This window comes from Euleptes europaea, chromosome 14 (assembly GCF_029931775.1).
Source record: "Euleptes europaea isolate rEulEur1 chromosome 14, rEulEur1.hap1, whole genome shotgun sequence".
Taxonomy (NCBI): Eukaryota; Metazoa; Chordata; class Lepidosauria; order Squamata; family Sphaerodactylidae; genus Euleptes; species Euleptes europaea.
In genome coordinates, this window is record NC_079325.1 from 7,617,499 (window position 1) to 7,637,486 (window position 19,988).

The window sequence follows — 19,988 nt, forward strand, 5'->3', positions numbered from 1 at the left end:
TGGACTGTGTACCATAACAGTGGCGCTGGGCTGCATCCCTTTTATTTATTCTGCAGTTCGTTGTATTGCAAATATTTGTCCAAAATTCAGTTCCCAACAGGATTTCAGACAAGCGGAAGTGACTCATACATAAAAGCCCTGCTGGATCAGACCAAGGTCCATCAAGTCCAGCAGTCTGTTCACACAGTGGCCAACCAGGGGCCTCTAGGAAGCCCACAAAAAAGATGGCTGAAGCACCATTATCCTGCCTGGGTTCTACAGAACCTAATATAATGGGCATGCTCCCCATGGGTAGTCCAGACCTTGGTTCTATTTTGGACCAGGATATTGCAAATTAAAAAAAAAACAGTGATACTACGAACACTGCTTGAAAATCTTGTGGATGTTATTATTTAGCTAGAGTTTCTAATAATTTAGGATAGCAATTTCAGGCCCTGAGGACATATAACGTCAATACATCTTCACAACAACCCTGTAAGGTAGCTAAGTATTACCAGCAGGTCTTCAGCCTGTGGGTAGTGATCCTTGGGAGCACTGTAAAACCTCGCAGAACCCCAACAGAGCTGCTTTCCCCCCCTTTCACACTGCCTTTAGGGCATACACATAGACACCAAGCTGCCATATCTCCTGCCTTCCTATGTATATATGCTCAGAAGAGAAGCAGGCTGGTGGGGTGATTTAATTCCTCCAAAGCTCTGTCCCTAGCCTTGTTATTCACAATGGTTAGGGTGGCCAGGTCCCTCTTCCTACCCGCATGAGGTTTTTTGGGCGAAGCCTGAGGAGGGTGGGGTTTGGGGAGGGGAGGGACTTCAGTGCCATAGAGTCCAATTGCCAAAGCAGCCATTTTCTCCAGGTGAACTGATCTCTATAGGCTGGAGATCAGTTGTAATAGCAGGAGATCTCCTGCTACTACCTGGAGGTTGGCAACCCTATGGTGCATCTCCTGATGCTCCATATGGGTTTCCAGTCCCCAAGTATTTTGGTCTACCACCCACGGTCATGGCCTTGACGCTAGTGAGATCATAACTCTGGTTCCGCCTCTCCCTGTCATGAGCATATAGCTCAGTGGGTCACAAGTCTGGAAAGATTAAAGACCATTGCTAATAATTTCCCCATATGGGGTCAGGGACAAGGTGCTTGGTTAAGGCCATCAAATGAGTTGGGTTGGTTCGCCATATAGTCTGCCTAGTATGCAGGCTTACCTTGGCAAGAGTCAACATCCTGGAGGGCATCTGATGTGTGTGTAGGGGGAGGGGGGTTGTGGAAGATTTCATGTTTAGGGTTGCCAACCTCCAGGTGGTAGCTGGAGATCTCTCTCTATTACAACTGATCTCCCCTGGAGAAAATGGCTGCTTTGGAAATTGGACTCTATGGCATTGAAGTCCCTCCCCTCCAAACCCCCCACTCCTCAGTCTCCACCCCCAAAATCTTCAGGTATTTCCCAACCTGGAGCTGGCAACCCTAATTACGTTTGTAATGCACCTGTATCTGTGCAATAGAGATACCCTGACCTGGATGGCCAAGATTAGCCCAATCTCTTCAAATCTGGGAAGCAAAGCAGGGTTGGCCCTGATTAGTACTAGGATGGTTGCTACGCAGAGGCAGGCAATGGCAAACCACCTCTGTTTATCTCTTGCCTTGAAAACCCCATAAGGGGTCGCCATAAATTGGCTGCAACTTGACGACACTTTTCACACAAACACAAAATGGGAATAAGCAAGGGGGGTTAATGACCATGTCTGGAAGAATGCGACTGGATGTTTGTAAGGTAATGGCTGCTCATTAGGATGCAGGGTTGTCAACTAACTGGCAGAAACGGCCTAGCCATGCTGGTACCTGCTTTGAGGGTAGCAGTTAGTAAAGGAAGGCGTGTTCCCCCCCCTCCTCCTCCTCCTCCTCCCTAGACATTTTGCAATTCACAGTGGGTAGCCCTGTTAGTCTGTCTGCAGTAGAAGAAAAGAGCAAGAGTCCAGCAGCACCTTAAAGACTAACAAGAATATTTTCTGGCAGGGTACGAGCTGTGGCTCACGAAAGCTCATACCCTGCCAGCAAATATTCTTTTTTTAATATAATTTTTTATTAATTTTTATGAGATATAAAAAAATTTAAAAAATACAAAAAAAGAAAAATAACAAAAATACAAAATGCAAGAGTACATACAATTATTTTAAATATTTTGAATAATTGTTACAGTAAAAAATTTAAAGTACTCTTAATACCCACCAGAAAATATTCTTGTTAGTCTTTAAGGTGCTACTGGACTCTTGCGCTTTGCTACTACATTTTGCAATATGAGCTGTAGCAGTGTTCTTTATATTATGCGGTGGTGGTGGTTGTTTTTAAGTCTGCAGGGATATAAACACCCGCACCCGCGGCATTTCTGCTCCAAAACCTCCACGCGCGACCTTGGCTGCAAACCCGGCTCTTCCTGTGCGAAGCCCCGCGCCGCTCATAAGAAACTGGGGTGGGAAGTACCACTCCCGCCGAGCGCAGGGAGAGGCGCAGAAGCTCGTTGCTCCCCTCCCCTGCGCTTGGTACGTGCCGTAAACAAAGGCGGGAGGACAAAGCGGATGGGCGGGGCCGGAGCGCAACAGGGGGTGGGGGGGGTCTGTGTACCGTTGCTATGGAGACGCAGCGCTAGCGGCGTGGAGGCGGCTGCGGAAAGCAGCTCTGTGAATGGGTCGTGCGGCGTAGCTGCTCCTGCTTTGGAACAGGTGAATGGGGAAGGGGGGGGGGATGAATCCAGGTGGGGAAAGCAGGCAGGTGCAGGAGTTTTGTTTAGGGATCGCCCTGTGCTTTTAAAGGTGGGAGGCAATCTGTGCAGGCCTGCCGCCTTTTTCACCCTGGCAGGAGCTCTGTGCCCTTCCCAGCGTCTTGAGAGGCAGAAATCCAACAGGTGCAGCTTCCCCCCCACCCCAGCATCAAGGGGTAGTGGTGAAAAAAAGCAGAAACGGCCAAACTCAGTGCATTAATAAATCAGAAGGCGAATGCAGAATTTGTGGGAGGATGGGAGGCCTGCGCAACCTAGTGTGTTAATGAATTTAACTTGGGGTATGTTAAAGGCTGTGCTTTGATCTCATTCAGCCGACCAAAGGAGAAGTAATACTAATGTTAAAACCTAGATGGGATATGGGATTAAATGCACATATGAATTACTATAATGAATTAGAAGTTAGATACAAAGGGAGGAACGGAGATATTAAATGGATAGAGGAGGGGAGAGGGGGAGTCGAATAGATAGAATATTCACATTGATTAGATATATATCATATGTACTGTATAATTACATTACATGAATGGTGGAAATATATGTGATTAAATTAGAAAACAATTAAAAAAAGGCACAGTGGTGAAAAATGCTTCCCCTGTTGAATTGCTGCCAATGACACACCGTTATTAAAGACCATACATCATAGGGTTGCCAGATCCCCCCTGGCCACCTACAGGGGATGGGGTGGGTGGCGATGCCAGATGCAGGCTGGGAAACTCCTGGAGATTTGGGGATGGGGCCTGGGGAGGACAGGGACCTCAGTGGGGTACAATGTCACAGAGTTAGGGTTGCCAGCTCCGGGTTGGGAAATACCTGGAGGTTTTGGGGGCGGAGCCTGAGGAGGGCAGGGTTTGGGGAGGGGAGGGACTTCGGTGCCATAGAGTCCAATGGCCAAAGCGGCCATTTTCTCCACATCTGAAGATCAGTTGCAATAGCAGGAGATCTCCAGCTAGTACCTGGAGGTTTATAAATATAATTTCCTCAAATTGCACTATTACTTCATAGTGCCTTTTCAAACAACAAAATTAAATGTACAGTATTATATACAACAAGGCAAAATTCATAAAAAATAATATTCAACAGAAATTAGCAATTGATTTGTGGTGTCTTTTTTTGTTATGTATATATTATCCATAAATGTCCTTGAGTCCAGTTGGGTAGAACAGGATTCCGGTATCTTTGCCTGTTTCAATATTTCTTCAGCTACCCTGAAGGACGTATATTTTTATGACGTCTGGATCCTCTCTCAGAACGTCCCTTATATCCTCAGCATTTGTCTGTAATGTCAGAATGCTGGTAATCATAAATGAATTTTATGATTAATAAATGAATAAATGAATTTTCATACACAGTAACTTGTGTGGTGTCAACCCGACAAGAATCCTTTCTTCTTTCCAGCGGGTTCGGTGCTGTCATTTCCATGGTCTAATTTTAAATCTACTTCCGCCTCTTTGAGATCACAGAGATCACAGAGATCTCTCTTTTGTGGCTGGGTTTGGTTTTTTTTTAATGCTGGGTTTTAATTTATAACTTCAAATGTTAAGTTTTATTGTGTTATTTGGTAAGCCACCTTGGGCAGGTTCCCCAGGAGAGGCAGCATAAAAATCCCTTAAATAAATAAACATATTACAATGCAATCCTAAGCAGAGTTATGCCCTTCCAAGCTTCTCCAGTGGACTCAGAAGACAGTAATACTTTGCACAGTCAGTCTCTCTTTTTCAAACTAACTCTGCCATCCTGAGAGCAATATTGGGAGACTGGGAGTGTGGTTTTTTTTTTTTTTTTAAGTGAATGAACGGGGTGGAAGTCTTTTCTTCCAACTGCCACCCTTCACCTGGAAATGCCACAGAAAGCACCTGAGGCTGCCTTGTGCACATGAACACACGAAGCTGCCTTATACTGAATTAGACCCTTGGTTCATCAAAGTCAGTATTGTCTACTCAGACCGGCAGCGGCTCTCCAGGGTCTCAGGCAGGGGTCTTTCCTGTCACCTACCTGCCTAGTCTCTTTAACTGGAGTTGCCAGGGATTGAACCTGGGACCTTCTGCATGCCAAGCAGAGGCTCTACCACTGAGCCAGGGGCCCTCCATCTCTCCAGGGTCTCAGGCAGAGGTCTTTCACATCACCTACTTGACTAGTCCCTTTAACTGGAGATGCCAGGGATTGAACCTGGGACCTTCTGCATGCCAAGCAGAGACTCTGCCATTGAGCCAAAGCCTTTCCTTCTGTCAAGTCACCCTATTGGTCCGTCCTGCTCAGTATCGAGAACTCTGACTGGCTGTGTATCTCCAGGTGGAGAAAAGTCTTTACCAACACCTGATGCCAGCAACCCCTTTAGGTGTAGATGCCAGGGACCAAACCTGAGACCTCCTGCAAGCAGGTTTCATGCCTAATGCATCATGAGTACAGTCCCCCTCCCCATGCATGTGTGTCTGACCTCTTTAGCTTCTGCCATCCTGGAACTGATCAGACAGTCATCACTTTTTTGCTAGGGAGATCTCAGGACAGCCACAGTTACAGGCTGGTTATTCTAGTATTGCTTCTGATGTAAAGCTATCTGATCCACCCACACACCCCTCCTGCAAACAAAAGCCACATTTGTTCATTCATATACTAAAATGAAACATTGGTAATGGTTTATTTCTCAGGATCAAGGGATTGCTTAAGAGCCCTGTGGGAATAAGACAAGATCAATACTGTTAATGCACTTCTTAAATTACATGTCTTACAGGACAGGGGCTCCCAACATGGTGCCTGTGGGCATCATGGAGCCTGCTGACACCTTTTCTGGCATCCGCCAAGTGTTTTTAGGAAGTGGGTGGGGCCAGGTGGGGCTTTTACCCAGCAAAGCTTTTGACTGACTATTGGAGATTTGATTGGATTTACAGATTTTTTAAAATGTTGCTTTGGCATCAGCTACCAACACAGCACAAAGATCTGCACTGTGTTACTGAAGTTAAGCTGGGACAATCATTTTGTGGCTGGGTCTGCTTCCTGCGGCAGCCCTTTTGTTGTTGCGCCCACCATGCCCTGTCAGAATTCCAAATGTGCCCCCAGGTTCAAAAAGGTTGGGGACCCCTGGGGTTGTAGTCCTGTTTTTATTCCTATCCTCCCTTTCTTCCTTCATGAAAACTGGTTGCGTGTATGGGGTTTTCAGGAGATTTCCAGTGTAGACTCTGACGACAGTCTAACCTGTACAATTTTTTACAAGGTTGCTGCTTCGTGTGCCTTGATGTACCCTGGCGTGAGTTGATCAATCACCTATAGCAGGGGTGTCAAACTCAATTGTTATGAGAACTGGATATAAATGTCACTTGGTCGGGCCAGGCCATGCCTTGCCAGCCCAGACTGAGAGGGGGAGGCTGGCTGCCTTAGCTGGCTTGTGAGCCAGATAAGAGCTCCCAAGGGGCCAGATGTGGCCCTTGGGCCTTACGTTTGACACCCCTGATCTATAGAATCTTTACTTGACAGTGTCATTCTCCCCCCCCCCCCAGTAATATTCAAAGTTTCAAAATGTAAGCAAGACAAAAAATTTAAAACCGAAAGCTCTTTTTTTTTATTGTAGGATTCCAGGAAGCTTCTCAGCTTTGGGATGAAAGTCTCTCATAAGAATAACTGTTTTGATATGGGTGTTGTCTCTTTTGTGCCTCTCTCCAGCCTGTTGTGAATTTCACTGGCCGTCGTGAACGTCTCACAGCATGGACGAAAGCTGCCCATCGCAAAATGGACTGACTCAGCCCCACGTTCATTATTCATTTTTGAAAACCGCATCCGAAGGCCTGCTGCTGAGCGAGGAGGATTTCCATTCCAGTGCATGCGACTCTCTGGAGTCTGATTCAGAAAGCCTCGCTGAAGAAAAACAATATCAGTTGGAACTTCAGCAGCGGATCCATAACAGTGAAGCACAGCTGAGCCAGTCTTACTATGAATTGGAGCAAGACAGCTTAGAGGAAGACAGCCTGGAGGAGAAACCCTTGAGTGAACCAGAAGAGTCAGATGTGGAAGAAGCACAGATTCCCACTGGAACTACTTGCGGAAAGGAAGACCATAGTAATAATTCAAGGTAACTGTGATCCTTTTTGATATACAGACCTGCGGGGTCCCAGATTCTTTTTTCTGGCGAGGCTAGGTTAAAAAGTCGCAGGGATGCCAAATAAAAGAACAAAAGGAAAGTCCTGCTGGATCAGAACTAAGGGCCATCTAAAGAAGAAGAAAAAGAGTTGGTTTTTATATGCCGACTTTCTCTACCACTTAAGGGAGAATCAAACCGACTTAAAATTACCTTCCGTTCCCCTCCCCACAACAGACACCCTGTGAGGTACGTGGGGCTGAGAGAGCTCTTACTAGAACTGTAACTTGCGCAAGGTCACCTAGCTGGCTTTGTGCGTAGGAGTGGGGAAACAAATCCAGTTCACCATATTAGCCTGTGCCACTCATGTGGAGGAGAGGGGAATCAAATCCAGTTCTCCAGATCAGAGTCCACCGCTCCAAACTGAGATGCTCTACAAACTGAGCCACAGCCTCTCCTTGGGTCTCACAGATCCTAGTCCAGGGGTGGGGAACCTTTTTTCCACCAAAGGCCATTTGGATATTTATAACATTATTCGCGGGCCATATAAAATGATCAATTTAAGAAGTAGCCGACCAAGCCCCAAGCAGGCAGCTGCCCCAGATGACCCCCCCCCAGGCATGGGGAAGCAGGCAGGCATCCAACCGGTGGTGCACTCGCCCACCTGGTGGCACAGGATGGTCTGTAGCACCAGCCGGGCGTAGCCATCCAGCCGCACACCGGAGTTGCTCCTGCTCTGCATGGTCGGGGCCGGATTTTACAGCCGGCTCCTGCTACCTCCACCTGCAGGGGTGAAATGAGATCACACTGGCTAAGAACTTCCACCCCGCGCGCGCATTCTGCCCCTGCCCCCCTTAACCCCTCCATTGTCGTCACTTCCGCCCTTAGCCCTCTTGTAGTACAGAGGGAATATTTTTCTCCATGGCCTGGGTGGGAAAGGGTTAACACAGTTTCTTGGCCAGCCTAGCAGCTCCATAGCTAATGACTCTTCTGCAAGGGGGGGGGGAAGGTTCCTTTTCTCAGCAAAACAAACTCACATCCGCCTTGAATAGAGGCTATTCCTGTCCATGGGAGGGGGCGGATTGCCAGTCTTAGACCCTTCTGAGCTAGAGATCTGCCAGGACCCACGAAGGGCCAGACCAACTGATTTCGCAGGCTTTAAATGGCCCCCAGGCCTGATGTTCCCCACCCTTGTCCTAGTCCAACGCACTAACTACTACACCACGCTGCTTCATGCGCAAGCATGTTCAGAATTGCAGCCTTAAGTGAAAATTCAGACAGCTGTATTTTGCTTTTTAGAAGGAGCAAAGCTCCCTACATTGTTCTCCCAAGTGTTTGCGTGCAACATAATAAAGATAAACATTACTATTCCACATAGTAGCATTCCCAAATCTCAGTAATCTCTACAACAACCCTGTAAAGCCTGCTAGTTTTATTAGCCTCCCTGTTTTGGAAGAGAGAGCTGACACTGAAAGTTGGTCTAGTGGCTTTTGTCTTCCTCCCCTGATGCCAGAAAGCCTTATAGTTTTTGAGGGTGCGGCAATGGAATAGTTCCTTTTTTATTCAATAACTGCTTAAATGCCAAAATTAAAAAATTCTAGAGTGGCTCTTTGTCACCCCAGCTTGCTTTTAGAGATGCATTAGCTTCCCCATTCTGGGTAAACAGAAAATTGGATTTGCCATGCGCAAAGAAGCCTGAATGCCTCATAAATTCAAAATAATTGTTGTTTAAAAGGATTAAATTAAGCCCGAAATGGGGAAATGATAAACACATCCCATTTAACTGTCTACTTAGAAACAAATGCGGTGAAAGAAAAGAGGACCAAATTTATTAATAGCATGCTTTCATGGGCCTCCTGAACGGGCAAAGTGGCTAGTTATTGAACATTTTATCGCTAGTGCAAAAAGATGTTAATTGTGCAGGAAACATACTCTAATCTTAGACGGGGATTTCTTTTCAATTTTTTCCCCCCTGACAGAGCGTGGAGCTCTTCATTAAATGGAAATTTGATGTTATGTTCTTTCAAATTATCGCAGCGTGCGCTCAGATGGAGTCCATTAGCAGCCACAAAATATCATGCCGTATACCTACGATGCTCTCTGTCTGCATCCATTATGAAGCTAGGAATTTGAAGAGGAGCCCCCGCATCTGTCAGGTCCCCCCCACCCCCAACCGAGGCATGTTGTGCACAGACAGTCCATGTAACCCTTATTCAACAGAGGAAGGGGGCAGGGAGAGCTCTCAGAGGCTCTCTGCATTTGCCTGCCAGGGCTTCAGAGACGGCACGCTTCGCCCCGGTTTGGTGACCCCGGACAACACGATCGAGTTGAGCCCCTGCTCTGCGATATCAATACAATGAGCCTCTTCAGGATCATCTGCTGTCCTTTGGAGCGCGGCCATTGTTTTTCGCCAACTATTGCACATTGCTGGGCTTCAGACACTTCAAAACACGCCTCACTTACGCATGCATATGATTTACATTCATGAATAATCTCCACTAGGTCTAGGACCACTGTGAGGGTGACATCCGTTGTCTAACCCTGTCGGGAAACATTAATTGTAGTTTCAAGTCCCTGGCATAGGTAGTTAGGGGCCTTAACTGAAGTTTAATGGATTATTATAATCAGTGAATCATGCTTTATATTGAGCATAAACGAGCTGCTATCCTCAGGTTAGGATAGGACAATAGCCAACTTTATTCCAGTTGTTGTCGGGTCTGAAGGACGTACAGCTGTCATTTCATGGTTTTAGTGAGGGGGGGGGTTTAAAGGTACATGACCAACTCTTGTCCTTATTGCCTTTTTCAAGTCCTGCCTAATCGCACCCATCAGGACTTGGAAAATCAAAGATGGTTCACTACTTTTCTGGCAATGGGAGTTCTTGAGAAGTGGCATACATGTCCCTGTAACCCTGATTCCCTCATTTATTTTGATCACAATTTCTATAGTCCAGTTGTGGGCAATACATTGGGGAGGGGCTGTGGCTGAGTGGTAGAGCATCTGCTTTGCACATAGAAGTTCCCAAGTTCAAGACCTGGCGTCTCCAGTTTAAAGGTCCAGGCAGGAGATGAAGTGCCCTGACCTGGATGAACCAGGCTAGCCCGATTTCATCAGATCTCAGAAGATAAGCAGGGTCAGCCCCGGTTAGTACTCGAATGAGAGACCACCAAGGAAGTCCAGGGTTGCCACACAGAGGCAGGCCAACCACTTCTGTTCTTCTCTTGCCTGGAAAACCCTATGGGGTCTCCCTAAGTCAGCTGCGACATGATTGCACTGACCTGGATGGCCCGTGATCTCATTGGATCTCAGAAGCTGAGCAGGGTTGGCCCTGGTTAGTACTTGGATGGGAGACCACCCAGGAATGCCAGGGTCATTATGCAGAGGCAGGCAATGGCAAACCACCTCTGTTCTTCTCTTGCCTGGAAAACCCCACGAGGGGTCACCATAGGTCAGTGACAACCTGAAGGAACTTTCCACCACCACTAATAGTAACCTTGGACACAGGCAGCCCATTCCTGAAGGGGGGTGGATGCGCGGTGGCCGGGAGCAGCACAGCTGCGGTTCCTCCATAGAGGCTTCCTGGCCGCCACAGAGAAAATAAAACAATTTAAAAGGTAAAATAGGGCTTGCCGGTGTGAATGCCCCCCCCCCCCGTGCCAGCATAGGTGCCCCTTATCCCAGGATAAATGGGTACTTATGTCTGCATGCGATCACACCCGCTCCTATGCCGATTGGGGGGGGGGCTTCGTTACTGTGCTCTCAGTGTTTCTCCTAATTCCCTCTCCTTCCCCCTGACCATCACTAAGTGTCTGTGATGTGCTGCTTCCTGCCAAGGATTATCTATTAAAGCCAGAATAATAAAATTTACTCCCAACAATAATACTGCAGTGTTTATGCCCTTAAAACGTACTGTAAATGATACATACCATAACAGAATGCCTAAATAAATGTCCTGTTCAGGGAAAAGGTGGGCTTTTTGCTTCTAACATGGTGGTACCTGGGTTCTTTAAAAGATCGATTGGTGGGATGTAGGATACAAAAGGCTGAGAACCCATGCACTAGAGGACATCTTGCCTGGTGGTCCTCAAAATCTAGAATGGATCTGTCCCTAGAATTTTAAAATGGATGCCTTTCAAAATGATATTTCAGTGATATTTCTCTTGACCAAACAATTCCTTTTTGTTTGCTCTTTTTTTAGTAGCAAAGAGGAAATCACAGACAGGTACTCTGAACTGCGATACAATCCCAACTGGAAGAACGAGGGAGAAGGCAGCGTTGTAGAGTTAAAGAAATCACACTCGCAGGATGCCCAAGGCTCACCGTTCGCCTCTCTCGATATGGCCTGCAGTCCTTCCCAAGACAGGCTCACACCTATGGATCATCACCTTGAAGGGGGACGGGAAGATACTTCATCCATCTCTGACAGTGAGCCGCTGAGCTCTTGCGCTACACCTGCAATTGTTAGCAATCGATCTCATCCATCAGCTAAAATTGGGGAGCAAGAAGGGAAAGCTGCAACTGCCTGCCAGGACAGCAGCAGTTCCAGTGTACACAGTGGCTTTTCTGCCCAAATGAAATACCTCAAAAGGCAGAGTTCCAAAAAAGACTTTATAGGAAAGAACAAAGTGACGCTGGGATTAGCAGCCCAACAGAATAACTCCTACCTTCGGCTCCATAGTAAAAAGCAAAGGGAAGGCCTTCCGGGACAGGTAAGTGAACGGCCTTCAAGTAGAATATCTAATAACAGCCTTTTTATAGCACCCAGTGACTGTTCAAAGCGCTTTCTTTGTTTAATATATTCGTAGGTCCCTTTTTGCAATAGTGCTTAGCAACATAATCAGAGCAACAATATGTAATCACAAAAGGAGGAATAAACAACAGTTGCTGCCATTTGTAAATTAATGATAAGCAGAGTCTCTCTATTTTTACAGCATAAGTAGAAAACACACTAAAACTTTTTTTCATATTTTTCCCAGGCCAGTAAATTATCCCTGTTTTGGAATACTGGGCAGGACAGCCGGGGGAGGGGGGGGGAAGAGATGCTGAGAGATGGTCAGTGTAGTGCAATAGTTAACAGTGCCAAACTAGGATCTGAGAGACCTGGGTTCGAATCCCCACTCCGTGATAATGTGCGATGAAGATTTCCAGGGGACCATAGACCAGTCGCTGCCTCTCAGCCTAACCTACCTCAGAGTTGCTGTAAGAATAATGTGGACATGGCGGCCCTGGTCATCTTAGAAAATGTGATTGATATAGCTACCTAAATCCATCTAAGGAATTCATGGTTGAAGGGGGATTTGAATCAGGGACTTCATGGTTCACAGATCATGCTGATAGGTCTTACAGGATACCCTGTCATTCTACACACTCCAGCTGTCCCTATATACCAGAGACAGGCCCTTTTTTCCTATTGTGGGCTGCCCTGATAAAACATTTAAAATTAGATGCATTTGTCATTTTTCATCTCCTTCCCCAGTGTGTGTAGAAGTTTAAACCTCCAAGCAGGGCGATGAACGCCTTGTCTTTATTTATTTATTTATTTGTGTGTGTTTTATTTATAGCCCACCTTTCTCACTGAGACTCAATTAGGATTATACGGTGTAAAGCAATACAGTCTGAGAATAAGACGTCTCATAAGCAAGGCAACAGGGCTAGGATTACAAAATTAGAAACAGTGCAAAAAATATCAGACGTGATATGTCAGACAATGCAGAACTTCGAGTTGCAGAAGAGAAAACAATGTGGGAAGAGAGGGTGTAAATGAGCATGCACGGATGCTAAAGAATCACACAGTGCCTTTGCCGACGACTTTATACCCTGCAGTTGTTGAGTTCTGCCTTGATATGTTGATAACGCATTGTATTTTTCTAGCATCTCTTTAATCAAAAGTACGAAAACCCTCCTGGTCTTTAAATCAGTCCAGGACGATCTACCACAGAGTAAAAGTCTAAAGCACTCAGGGAACCATCAAACAATGGGTAGTAAATGGGCAAGGAAGGGCTCATCCAAGGATTGTTGTGATAAAAGTAGGGGTGTTATTGATTCATTCCTTGCATTTATAGCTTGCCATTTTACTACCATGGAAATCAAGGCACTGTGCATGAAATTCCAGGAAACCTTCCATCAGATCCCTGACCAGACCCAGAACTACTTAGCTTCAGCAAGGGTTGTGATCATGGGGCCTCAGACCATTCGTAAGAATTTCCAAGTGGTCCATCTATTCTATCTTCCTGTTTCCCACAGTAGCCACTCGGATGCCCCAGAAGACTCGCAGCAGAGCTACAGAAGCCAAAGCCTGCCCCTTTCCCCCCACCCCAGCCACTAGCCTTCCAAAGTGTGGTGGTGGTAAAAAGTGCTTTCAAGTTGGCAGACAACTTATGGCAACCCTGTAGGTTTTCCAAGGCAAGAGCTAAACAGATTTGGTTTGCCATTACCTCTACATAGCGATCCTGGACTTCCCTGCTGGTCTCCCATCCAAGTGTTAACCAGGGCCAGCCCTGCTTAGCTTCCGACATCTGATGAGATTGGGCTAGCCTGGGCCATCCAGATCAGGGCACCAAGGACCCATTCCCCCATGATGTAGAAGAAGAGTTGGTTTTTATATGCCCACTTTCTCTACCACTTAAGGAAGCATCAAACTGACTTGCAATCACCTTCCCTTCCACTCCCCGCAACAGACACCCTGTGAGGTAGGTGAGGCTCAGAGAGCTCTAAGAGAACTGTGACTAGCCCAAGTTGGCTAGTCATCCAGTTGGCTTCATGTACAGGAGTGGGGAAACCAACCCAGTTCACCAGATTAGCATCCGCTGCCCATGTGGAGGAGTGAGGAAACCAACCCGGTTCTCCAGATTAGAGTCCACCGCTCCAAACCACCACTCTTAACCACTACCCCACGCTGGCTCTCTATTAGCCATGATGCCCTTTTCCCTCTAAATTTGTCTAATCTTTTTAAAAAGCCCGTTCCACCTTAGTTCCTGAAATGCTCTTACAAGCATTGTTTTCTGATATTGTTTCGTTATGCGCTGATTGTCATACATCACAGCATTACCGGGATTTCACACATGCAGAATTGGGCTGACATAGAATCATAGAGTTGGAAGGCACCACCAGGGTCATCTAGCCCAACCCCCTGCACAATGCAGGAAATTAACAACTACCTCCCCCCACATCCCCAGTGACCCCAACCCTCCCCCCGCCATGCAGGATCCCACAATCAAAGCACTCCCAACAGATGGCCATCTAGCCTCTGCTTAAAGACCTCCAAAGATGGGGACTCCACCACCCTCCAAGGCAGCGCATTCCACCGTCGAACAGCCCTCACTGTCAGAAAGTTCTTCCTAATGTTTAGGTGGAATCGCTTTTCTATTAGTTTAAATCCATTACACCGTGTCCTAGTCTCTGGAGCAACCGAGAACAAGCTAGTTCCCTCATCAACATGACATCCCTTCAAATATTTAAACATGGCTATCATGTCTCCCCTCAACCTTCTCTTCTCCAAACTAAACAAACCCAACTCCCTAAGTTTCTCCTCATAGGGCATGGATTCCAGACCTTTGACCATTCTGGTCGCCCTCCTCTGGACACGCTCCAACTTGTCAACATCCTTCTTAAATTGTGGAGCCCAAAACTGGACACAGTATTCCAAGTGAGGTGTGACCAATGCAGAATACAGTGGTAGTATTACTTCCCTTGATCTAGACACAATACGCCTATTGATGCAACCCAGAATTGCATTGGCCTTCTTAGCCGCCATATCACACTGCTGACTCATGTTCAGTTTGTGGACCACTAAGACTCTCAGATCTCTTTCACATGTACTGTTGTCAAGCCAACTCTCTCCCATCCTGTACCTGTGCCTTATGTTGTTTCTGCCTAGGTGAAGTGCTTTACACTTCTCCCTATTGAAATCCATTTTATTGCTTATGGCTCAGCTCTCCATTCTATCGAGGTCATTCTGAACTCTGACCCTACCCGCCGGGGTATTAACTACCCCTCCTAACTTGGTGTCATCTGCAAATTTGATTATCATGCTCTCTATTCCATCATCCAAGTCATTTATAAAAATATTAAATAGTACCGGTCCCAGGACAGACCCCTGTGGCACCCCACTGGTCACTCCTCTCCAGGATGAAGTTGTGCCATTAATGATAACCCTTTGGGTTCGGTTGGTCAACCAATTACCAATCCACCTAACAGTAGCAGTGTCCAGCCCACATTTTAATAGCTTTGTTTCAAGAAGATAATGGGGGACTTTATCAAAGGCTTTACTGAAATCAAGGTACACTACATCTACAGCATTCCCTTCATCTACCATACTTGTCACTCTTTCAAAAAAAGATATGAGATTAGTTTGGCATGACCTGTTTTTGAGAAACCCATGTTGACTGTCAGTGATCACGGCATTTCTTTCTAAGTGCTTACAGACCGTCTGTTTAATTATCTGCTCTAGTATTTTACCTGGTATTGATGTCAGGCTGACTGGGCGATAATTGTTTGTGATTTCTTTTCTCCTCTTTTTAAAGATGGGGACCACATTTGCCCTCCTCCAGTCTGCTGGAACTTCTCCTATTCTCCATGAATTCTCAAAGATTATTGCCAGTGGTTCTGAAATCACTTCAGCCAGTTCTTTTAACACCCTTTGATGCAGTTCGTCCAGCCCCGGAGACTTGAATTCATTAAGAGTAGCCAGGTATTCCTATACTATCTCAGTGTCTATACTATGCTGTAATTCCCCTATTGCATCCACTGCTCCATTATTCCCAGGTTGAGCACTATTCCCCTTTTGGGAGAAGACTGATACAAAAAAGGAGTTAAGTAATTCTGCCTTTTCTGCCTCCCCTGTTAATAACTCACCATCCTCTCCATGCAATGACCCGATCATTACTGCCTCCACTCTCTCACCAGCCATTCCGCTTTGATTCATTGCAGACATGGTATGGTTCCTTGCACAATCCCTCAATGGTAACCCTAAAAAAACTCCTGGTTTCAGAGTACACTACAAATATAAACTTTGTTTCAAGGCCCCCAGACATGACCCCCTGGCTAAGAGTCACAGGCCAAGAGCCCTTGTGCTCTTGCCCTTCGGCTCACGCCAAAGCTCGCGCCTCTGGCAAGCAGAGCCATTTTAAATACTCTCAGCCCCACCCCTCAGCAATCAACAGCACAGCAATCACCTTCAGCCAGCTACAGCTAGATAAAACAACAAAGAGAACCAGTCAGAAACCCCCCTCCAGCAGGCTACAGGCACTCACTCACTCACACACACAGCAACCTCAACTACTGCTCCCCAGCCACTGAGGAAAACAAAAGCACACACTTTACAATAAAACTTTCACTAACCTGTCTCTAAGCTCCTCCTCTGTCTCCCTCCCAGACAGGTGGCCTCAATGTTCTAGGGATGGTAGAACAGCCAACCCCTCAGCCCAAGATTCCAGTGAACAAGAAATGACCAGGCAGCAAACCAAGGATTGTAAAATCAATGAATTTTTATTTTGCAAGGGGCTGGACACAAAGTAAAATGAATACTCTAATGCAGATTCTATTGAAATAGGGGGGAAAGTTGTGGGCATATACTCGCACAGGGTTAATTATGTGGGAGACTGCCTCTGCGCATCCCCACATGCATAGATAAACATGCATTACGGTAACTTCTTCACTGGAAGGCAGAAAGGATTTAATTTCCTGTAGACTGTAGTTAATTTGATCATCTCTGATTTGAATAAATGGTTTATCTTAAGCGATGTTGTTCCTCCGGTCATAATCCAGAGCTGATATGAACTCATGCGCTCACTAGGGGGCACTGGATGAATGCCTTACCAATAACCGGGGGGGGGTCGATTTCTTCCCCCAGCAGAGAGATAAGGAAAGTACGCATTTGCATCTGGAATTAGTCCGGCAACAAATATCACTTGATGGGATTGAAGTTGGCAAAGTACACATTCAGATGATTCCCCCCCCCTTATGCATTACCACCGAAGAATGCTGTGTGGTGACTGTTATTGCAGAACTGTTACAGTAGAGTTGTACCACACCTCCTCATTTACTGTGGGAAACGGCCATTCTTGTAAAGTTTTTTGGTCTTATTCCGACATATCAGATTTCTTCATTTTTCGAAGTGCCTATCAAGATAAAGGCTGAAGCAGATGAGGAGAGTGCATTCACATCCCCCTTCTCAAACAGCTGTCAAACTGCTGTCAAATGTGAGAACTGCCTGGCCGGTTCTGATGAAAAGTCCATGCAGTTGAACCTCCCCTTTCCTTTCCTTTTCAGAAAGTCAGGTATTCTGGGAAGTTCACAATCAGGACATGAGGGCAACAGTCTGTCCCCCACCGTGGAACCCTTGAAGAGATATTGCGTCCGAACACGGAGGTTCAATTTAGTGGTCATGGCTAAGAGTTGCGGATAATAACCAGGGCCAGTATGATAGCAGCAGTTTTATTCTCTATTCCTTGTCTAATTGTGGCCAGCATGGAATTTGCCTTTTTCACAGCAGCCCTTGGGCATAGTTATTTGAGAATTCAAGTTCAAATGCTGTGCATCGAGAGCAGCATATCCAGCAGAAACTGCCCAAGTATAAAAGGCCCACCTTGAGGCAGGGATGGCTCAAGGTATTTTTCTGCCCCGAGCAGCCACCATACACCATACCCATTGCTGAGCCCAAGCAAAAAGTCCAGAAATACTTTACCAGAAATATTTTACTTTGTGGAATGATTCTCAATGTAAAACAGACTGACTAGCATATTTGCTTTGAGTCTGGATTCACTTTATATCTATTTTTAATAAAATCGTGGAATCAGTCAGTAACCCTCATCTGTATAAATCTCCTGTCATGTCCATGAGTGGCCAATCATGGATAGTTAGCAAAAACAAGCCATCCACGGACATGGTAGGTTGTCTTTATGGATGAGGGTGGCCAACTCTGGCTTGGGATATTCCTGCAGATTTGGGGCAGGTGCCACTATACTATACTATACTATAGTATAGTGTACTATAGTATAGTGTACTATGGCGTCCATATCTCACAGACGCCATAGTACACTATAGAGTCCACCCTCTGAAGCTGTCATTTCCACTAGGGGAATTGATCTCTATTGTCTGAAAGTCAGTTGTAATTCTGGGAGATCTCCAAGCCACACCTTGAGTTTGGCAACCTTAGTATGAATTCAAGGGACCTCCCTAAGTATGCAAAAAAAAAAAAAAGTGCCATTGTAAATTAACCAAATGAAAGAGGAAAAAACCAGGGAGAAAATTTCCACCCAATCTGAAGAGAACAGAATCTGCTCGGGGAGGCACCAGATGATGAAAGAGGCAGCAAGTCAGTTAAAGAAAAAGGGTGATGTGTGGGGACAAGCCTGCTCGAAGACTTGAGACAGAATCCCCAAGAGCTGCCAAGAGGAAAGGACTAGGGGGGCAAAATTCTGGGGGCCCTGCTCAGCTTGGGGGGCCATGGATATGGCCAAGTCATGTGATTTACTTTCTCAAGATGTTTGGGTTGGATCCAGTTGAGGTAAGGTAGGGGCCCAGATGGACTCTTTGGTCTTTTATGCATGACTGTTTCCCTCACCGTCACCCCTCGAACGACTTTGGGTCTTTGTGTTGATTATGCATGCCTTTTCCGACCGTCAGAGGTCACCTCGCTCTCCCCCTGCGTTTCCCCGTAATTTGCCCGCGTTTTCAAATTCGAGATAAAACAGGTCTCCGAAAACACGGGCAAAACACAGGGGAAAGCAGGGGGAGAGCGAGGCGACCTCTGACGTTCAGAAACGGGCTGATTAATCCACACAAAGATCCGAAGTTGTTGTAGGGGTGACAGCGAGGGAAACAGCCACGCATAAAAGACCTTTGTCTCTCCGTAGCCCCGTCCTGCCCTCTTGGCGATTCCCCCTGGGTTTCCAACTTGTTTAGTTTATTTAGGAAATTTCCATCCTGCTTACGGACCACAAATGAGGCATTCGAGGTGATTAACAAGGTCGGTGTCAAGATAACAGGCAAAGATTAAACAACTAAACAATTTTTTAAAAAATAAAACAGTGATACAAAATAGATACAAAAAATTAAGAACAATTAGGGTTAGTGAGCAGGAGGCCCCCCACTCACATCTTCCTGCCTTGGAGGGTGGATTCATTGGCATTATATTCAGCTGAGGCCTCTCCTGTCCCTTTCCCAAACCCTGCCCTCCACAGACTCCACCACAAAATCTCCAGGAATTTCCCCGTCTGGAGCCGGCAACCCTAACTGGGCAGCATGCACAGCTGGGAGTGTGGGTGGTGGAAGCAGATGGGCAGCAGGGGACATATAGGGCTAGGGAAAGTTGGCAGCAGGCCCCTCCAGAAGACCTGAGTCTCAGCAGGGTATGCATCATGCTGGCCATGAAAGGAACATACACTTAACTGGGCGGGGGAGTTAGAAGAAGTAGAGTTGGTTTTTATATGCCGATTTTCTCTACCACTTAAGGGAGACTCAAACCAGCTTACAATCACCTTCCCTTCCTCTCCCCACAACAGACACCCTGTGAGGTAGGTGGGGCTGAGAGAGTGTGACTAGCCCAAGGTCACCCAGCTGGCTTCATGTGAAGGAGTGGGGAAACAAATCCAGTTCACCAGATTAGTGTCCGCTGCTCATGTGGAGGAGTGGGGAATCGAACCCGGTTCTCCAGATCAGAGTCCACCACTCCAAACCACCGCTCTTAACCACTACACCATGTTGGCTCTTTTTATATGGCGCTTTAACACATCCCGAATAACGCACTTTCAATCCACTGTCAGTGTACTTTGTAGCTGGATTTTACTGTGTAATGCGGCAAAATCCACTAGCAAACCATCGTAAAAGTGCATTGAAAGTGCATTATTCAGTATGTGTGAAAGCGCCCACATACTTATATCCCACCCTTTCTCTCGGCCGAAGACGGGCTCAGGGCGGAATGAGAAATGGTGCTTTTAGGAACGTACACTTGAAAACTGTACACTTGAAGAAGCGCAGAGGGGCTCTCGCAACAAACACATAAAGAATCTTGAAGGCTAACAGGCTGATGGCAACATAAGCTGTTCTGGCCAAAGCGAATGCCACAATGAGGGTCGGATCTCGCTGCCAAGATTCACACATGCCAGAAGGTGCTATTTTCTCCTCCGGTGGCAGCCGTTCACTTCCCCC

The 19,988-nt window shown here is 46.4% G+C and overlaps 1 protein-coding gene across 1 annotated transcript in view; it reads left to right on the forward strand.

Moving 5' to 3' along the window:
* Positions 1–6,468: 6,468 nt before the first annotated feature.
* Positions 6,469–19,988, forward strand: part of JHY (junctional cadherin complex regulator) — a 35,308-nt gene continuing 21,788 nt past the window's right edge. Inside the window, exons 1-2 of the mRNA XM_056860916.1 lie at positions 6,469–6,833; positions 11,038–11,548. Of these exons, the coding sequence (XP_056716894.1) occupies positions 6,469–6,833; positions 11,038–11,548 (876 nt within the window). The remainder of the gene's footprint in view (positions 6,834–11,037; positions 11,549–19,988) is intronic.